Source organism: Perognathus longimembris, chromosome 7, assembly GCF_023159225.1.
Source record: "Perognathus longimembris pacificus isolate PPM17 chromosome 7, ASM2315922v1, whole genome shotgun sequence".
NCBI classification, from domain to species: Eukaryota; Metazoa; Chordata; class Mammalia; order Rodentia; family Heteromyidae; genus Perognathus; species Perognathus longimembris.
The window spans coordinates 10433631-10440411 of record NC_063167.1 but is presented as its reverse complement, the minus strand read 5'-3'; the positions used below and the strand labels follow the sequence as shown (position 1 = coordinate 10440411).

At 58.5% G+C, this 6781-nt stretch overlaps 1 protein-coding gene across 11 annotated transcripts in view; it reads right to left on the bottom strand.

The window, feature by feature from the left end:
• The window catches only part of Arhgef10l (Rho guanine nucleotide exchange factor 10 like), a 123295-nt gene that overhangs the window by 42637 nt on the left and 73877 nt on the right, over positions 1–6781 (bottom strand). For all 11 annotated transcript variants that reach the window (XR_007211521.1, XR_007211520.1, XM_048350347.1 and 8 more), the window contains 2 exons: positions 6479–6606; positions 5045–5145 (listed from right to left, as the gene is read on the bottom strand). Coding sequence is in view for 9 of the 11 variants with exons in the window: in XM_048350347.1 (XP_048206304.1) it covers positions 5045–5145; positions 6479–6606 (229 nt within the window). In the remaining 2 variants the exon portion in view is untranslated. The remainder of the gene's footprint in view (positions 1–5044; positions 5146–6478; positions 6607–6781) is intronic.

The window sequence follows — 6781 nt, the reverse complement described above, 5'->3', positions numbered from 1 at the left end:
CCCCCTGCATGACGAAGAAGGACCTGTGCGTTGCTGGCGGTCTGGCTTGTGTCTCTGGGCGTGTCTGTGTACCTGTATGTCTGTGCCCGTGTGTGTGCCAGTCCTGGGGCTTGAACTCAGGGCCTGGGTGCTGTCCCTGAGCTTTTGTGCTCAAGGCTGGCACTCTCCCACTTGAGCCACAGCTCCACTTCCAGTTCTCTGGTGGTTAACTGGAGATAAGAGTCTCACGGACTTCCCTGCCCTGGCTGGCTTTGAACTGTGATCCTCAGATCTCAGCCTCCTGAGTCGCTGGGATTATGGGTGTGAGGCACCCATGCCTGGCTATGACTTTAAATTAAAGACCCTCACTGGGTCAGACAGACGTGGGCCGGCCATGTGTGGGGAGGGGTCACTGTGCAGACAGCCCTGCACCAGATGTGTGACCAGGGCCTGAGCGAGGCCGCTGTCACCAGACAAAGGTGGCGTCTGGGCGGCCAGTGGGTCTGGAGCGAGAGGCGGGTGGGGACAGTCCTGACAGGTCCTACCCCTGGCTGAGCTCCGGAAACAATCTCTAACAGGGCCCACATCCACCGCCTCTCACAGGGCCCTGGCAACGTCCCATACAATGTGGCCCCTGACGCATCGCCTTCTTCCCTCCTGGACCCCCCCCCCCCGGGGAGGCGCGGGCTGGGGGAGGCCCAGGTGCAGAGGCCTGACACCCTTGGGGCTTTGACCCATACCCCTCCCTGGGACCTGGGCCTTCCTGCTCCCTCCTGGACCTGCTTCACCCGGGGCCACCAAGAAACGCAGCAGCGTGAGAGCCGTCCCTGCCCCGGGGAAGCCGAGCCGCCTTGGGGGGCAGACGGGTGCCTTGCAGCACCCACCGGCCCTAGCACTTCCCCAATCATCCAACCTCCCCAGGCGGCCCCTCCCCCACCTGCCACTGGGGATGTGAAAATAAAATAAAATGACGGAGCCGTTGCTACTGCTGTAGCCGCCATCATTCCTGACACAATGCCACAGTGGCAGGCTGAGGCCGAACCCGGAAGCTGCTCTGAGGGGCACTGAAGGGGAAAGTGGCGTCACAACTCCTGGGTGGGCACACCCGGGACTCCAAGGGGCTATCAGTGCCAGCTGAAACCCGCCGCCACCACCACCACCACCCCAGGGCGCAGCCCCACCCCAGCCTCAGAGCCATTCCCCTCTGATTCCTTAGAAAGGGTCCCGCGGTGTAACGCCAAAGCCAACGCTGAGCCTCTCTGAACCTGATGTTTATCTAGAAAACCTCACTGTCGTGAATGCATGCCTACGGTGCCTAGGCTATCCCAGGCCAGCCCTGGAGAAACAGGCTGAGAATACTCCTGTGCTGATGAAAGCTGGACCCAGTGGCTCACACCTGTAATCCTGGCTTCTTGGGAGCTGGGATTTGAAGACCACGGTTCCCAGTCAGCCCAGGCACACGAATCCCTGAGACTCTAACCAGCAAAAAGCTGGAGGTAGGGCTGTGGCTTGTGGTAGCACACTAGCCTTGAGCCAGAAAGCTCAGGGACAGTGCCCAGGTGCTGAGCTCAAGCCTCAGTACCCCCCTACACACACACACACACACACACACACACATTATGCCAACTGATACATCGATACACCCAGCTGCGCGCCTCTGGTCGGGCCCTGCTCCCATAGCCTTGACCTTCGCGTCCCAAACCCTTGCTGGGGTTCCAGTGCGGGGCCTTCACCGTCACAGCTACCGGGGGACACATCCCAGACAGCCCTTCTCCACCCCCCCAAACCCAAGGTCCTGCCACGCATCCCCGCGTCCGCGGAGACACGGCGTGACAGCCGTGGAGGCCCAGCAGCGAGGGCCTCGGCCTCCTCTCCGTCCTCCGTCCCATCCTGAGGGTCTCAGCACCATCCAGGGCCCAGGCGTTAGCCTCCCCCCCCCCCACCCCCCCACCTTAGGTCCTCGTCCCCTCCAGCTCCACCCAGACCTGAAATACCAGGATAGCTGGTCACCCCCACTCTGCCCAGACCTCCTGGCGCCCCCTCTAGCCCCAGGATGGGGAACGGCCTGGGTGGTAACCCCTTGTAACTGGAGCATAGCAAAAGGGCTCCGGGAGCCCCGACTGCCCCTTCTTTCTTGGGGGCTTTCCTCTGCATGCACCCTTTTTCAGGCACCTTTTCAAGCAAAGCTTAAGAGGCAGAGAACAGGAGTGAGCGTGTGGCTCAGCACTGCCCCCGCCACGTGTGACCCTGGGCTCCTCCTGCCCCACTGGGGCTGCAGACGCCCCAGACTCCCAGCCCAAGAGCCCCCACGCGGCCGGCCCTCATGCACGGTCCCAGCTCCCCCTCCCCCTTAGCACCGCTAATGCCTCCTGAGGGGCCGTGGCCCCACCGTCCTGAGCACGCGCTCCCGCGAGATCTCCTCCAGCCCCAGCTGGGAAGACGGTTCTCAGGAGTGGTGTGGCCGTGCTGGAGCGGTGCAGGGCCCCCCATTCCCCCTACAAACCCTCTTCCTCCATCTGCAACGGACTGCGCGACGGTTGGGAAGAAAGGTTCCAAAACAATCATGAGGAAACGCAATAAAGGAGCACCATCCTTGGTGAATAAATGTTTTTAACATATTCTCCCTCTAACTGGGCTCATATTATTCAGGCTGCTGCAGATTTAAAACACACACACACACACACACACAGTAACAAAATAAAAGGAACAAATTTTTCAAGCCCCAGGGGGACCCAGGCATTCAAATAAGATTTCAAATGACTCTCCTTCCCATTAAAACTTGTGCTGCAGTCAAAGTGTGCCCAGATTAGGCTGCAGAGAGCGGCTCTGCTGGCTGCCCCCCCCCCCGGGGGGGAGATGGATGGGCCTGGGGAGCAGGTGCACGTGGGCAGCAGTGAGGACCACAGGTGACCGCAGGCCCTGGGGGTAGGGGCGGGGGGGGGGGCGGCTGAGCCTTTCCAAGGCCCAAATTCCACGGCCTCTGCCAGAACCAGGCAGAGAAAGAGAACCACTCAGAGAGCTCCCTCCCCTCTCCAGAGGGTTCCCGGCCCCCCAGAGAGCCCAGAACAACAGTCAGCTCCAGATGCAAGGGGTCTGGCTGAGTGGAAGGTCTGTGGCCCCCCCCCCATTCTTCCAGAGCCTAGAGCTCCCCCTCCCGCCTGTTCCTCCAACCCCTCTCTTTTGCTCTCCCTCGTTGATGAATAGCTTCCCAATCAGCTCATCACAAATCCTGACTTGCTGGAAACCCTACCACCTCTGATCCACCCAGCTGCTTCCCTCCTTTTCGTTCCCCAGCTGCTGCGGCTCTGGTCTCCCGCTTGTCCTGGTCTCCCGCTTGTCCCGGCCTCAGGACCTTTGCGACTTGCACTTTGCATTCCTGGATCCCTTTGCTCGGATCTGCACGGTGTCTGACGTCTCCCTCTCCGAGGCCTCCCTGACAGCAGCCCTCGCCCCCTCCTCAGTGACAGCCACGTGGCCTGGCTCCACTGGCACAGGTCAGCAGGAGGCCCCCCCAACCTGTGCCCCCATCAAGAAGAGCCAGCTGCCCCTTACCAAGTTCCCAAGGTCTTTAGGAACAAAAACCCTTCTGGTTTCTTATCTTCGCTCTTCTCTATGCCTAAAATCGCTGCACAGACCCAATCAACAGGTTCGTCTTTATTTTCTTATAGTACAGGGTTTTGTTTTAACTCAGGGCCTCGTCCATGCTTAGCTGGCACTGGACCACTTGAGCCATGCCTCCAGTCTGGGATTTCATCAAGGACTTTTCCTGCCTGAGCTAGCTTAGAACGAGTGTCCTCCAGCCCTCAGCCTCCGGAGTAGCTAGGATTGCAAGGAGCCAACGACGCCCAGCAATCAATACGGCTTTTAATTAATGAAAGCCAGTAAGAACGGGTCCTGACTTCATTCCAGAAAGGTTTTTAAACCTACTAGAGATCAGTCTTCACCTATAATAAAAAGATCAGTCTCCGACCAAAACAGAAAGGAAAGCAACGCTGTCTCAGAATCGTTGACCGGGAGCCACTGCCCCCTACAGCTCTCAGAATTCACAAGTTGACAAAGGAAGTTATTGCGATGTCATGAATGTGGATGGATGGGGTTCCCCTCCACCCCCAGCCCACAGACTGCAGGGCCCCTGCTGTGTGACTGCACACAAAGCCACTGCACCTCTCTGGGTCTCACAGTCCTCAGTGGGGAAAACTAAGGGACGTAACAGACCCTGTAAACACAGAGCGCATTGCACCTGTAATCCTCGCTGCTCAGGAGGCTGAGAGCTGAGGATTCAGGACTGAAGCCAGCCCAGGCAGGAAAGTCCTTGAGGCTCTCATCTCCAATAAACTACAGAAAGAGTTGAAAGTGGCACCTGTGGCTCACATGGTAAAGCAGCACTGGCCTTGAGCAAAAGGAGCTCAGGGACAGCACCCAGGCCCAGAGTTCAAGCCCTGGGACCATTAAGATAATAATAATAATAATAATAATAATAATAATAATAATAATAATAAGTGAAACGTTTAGGAAAGTACTCGATACACCAGAAGTCCCAGTAAATAAATGTTCATATATGTACCTGAGTTGGTAATAATGAACGCACGGCAAAACAATAAACAAAAAGAGGTCACTGTCTGAGAACCATCTGTGTTCAGCCGGCATCATTTTGGAGAGTAACGGTTTTACCGAAATATAATTCAGGTGACCCTAAATATGTGCACCCACTGCTTTATTCAGGGGTGGTAGCTGTCCCCACTAATTTTAGAACATTCTTATCACCCACCGGGAAACCCCAGGGGCCCCTCTCCTCTCCCCCGCCCCCAGCCCTCCACTCCCCCCCCGCCCCCCGCTGCCCAGCCCTGGAAACCTAATCCACTTCTGTCAAGTCCAACCGTGGCCCAAGCAGGGAAACTGAGGCACAGGTAGGAGCCAGCACTCAGGCCCTGGTTGCTTCTCCCCCAGTTCAGAAGCCCCCCTCCTGCTCACTGACCCCTGGGCTGGACCCTCCCTGAACTGCACCCCTAAACCTCGCCCCCCCCCTCTGGCCCACCCCAGGATGGGCTTGTAGGGCTGTACTCACGGAGTCCGATCTTGGCCAGGTGCAAACGATTGACCCAGGAAATCTTGCTCAGGGGGTTGGGGGTGATGAAGACCACCATGAAGCTGATGGGGCGGCCGGATCTGTGGGGAGAAGGGCAAGGGCAGCAGGCATGAACCCCCCCACCATGCTCCCGGGCCTGGGCAGCCTCCCCGGGCCTCATCAGAAAAGAGGGACCCCACGTGGCTTGCCCAGCTTCTAGGCCAGAGCAGCTGCTGCAGGAATGTCTGCTGAGTGGACCCATGAAGGGAGGGAGGGAGGGAGGGAGGGAGGGAGGGAGGGAGGGAGGGAGGGAGGGAGGGTCGGTCACTGGTCACCACACTGCCTCTCGTCTCAGGGCAGCATGGGCCCCATTAGGGCTCCAGAGTCAATCCCATCCTGGTACTACAACCCCCAGGCCCTTTGCCTAACTCTGGGCCACGTCTTCCCCACCTGTGGGGGGCAGCGGGCCCTGCCCTGCAGAGCTACACGAGGACCAGACGGACGCCTTTCCCCAGGGCCCGAGTGGGCAGCTGGCTGCAGCGTCAGCTCTGCACAGAGTGGGGTCCCGCTGTGTGCAGGCTGCTGTGGTGGACATTCTGGGGACAGGGCGGCGCGGAGGGGACGCCAGGTCTGTGGGGAGCAGCTGGCAGCACCACCGTTGATAGGAGTAGACAGGGCAGTACACAAAGGGACCAGCAGAGGGCAGCGTCCACCGAGCCGAACAGGCCCAGGCTGACCCGGGGAATTTAGCCTGCCTGCCTTCCTTCTTTCCTTCCTGCCTTTCTTCCTCCCTACTTTCCTTCCTTCCTTCTATACATCCATCCATTCATCCATTCAATCATCCATCCATTCATCCATCTATCCATTCATTCAATCATCCATCCACCCATTCATTCATTCATTCATGCATCTATCTATCCATCCACCCATCATCTATCCATCCATCCACCCATTCATTCATTCATTCATGCATCTATCCATCCACCCATCATCCATCCATCCACCCATTCATTCATTCATTCATGCATCTATCCATCCACCCATCATCCATCCATCCACCCATTCATTCATTCATTCATGCATCTATCCATCCACCAATCATCTATCCATCCATCTACCCATTCATTCATTCATGCATGCATCTATCCATCCACCCATCATCCATCCATCCACCCATTCATTCATGCATCTATCCATCCACCCATCATCCATCCATCCATCCACCCAGGCTTCCATCCATCCACGCATCCACCTGACTATCTTCACACGACCCCCCCCCCTGCTGTGTACAGTGCCACCCCCTGCCCCCCTGCATGGCCCATCACGAGCGAGCACCCTCTCCCGTGGCAGGTGGTGGCAGCAAGCAGGTTGCTCCCGGCGCGACCTCCCCGGGCACCCCCACTCCTGCGCCCCCTCCCCTCCGCCCCGCCTCACTTGTCAGGCTTGCCCGGGAGCAGCAGCCGGAGGCGGCACTTGTTGGCTGAGTGGATCTCCTCCTCCTTCACCCGCATCAGCCTCTGCAGGGCCAGGCACCAGTCTTGAGCCACGGTCATGTTCAGGTTCTAGGGTTGCAGAGGCCCAGGAGGTCACCCCACGAGTCATAGCGGACCCCCCACAGCACAGGGGGCACCCAACGAAGGGGGGAACCGGACGAAGCCGGAAAGAGCCTGCTGGCAGCCCCCACCTCCTGGATGGGAGCCACAGTCCTGCCTTCCTCACCCCCACTCAGGCCCGGGG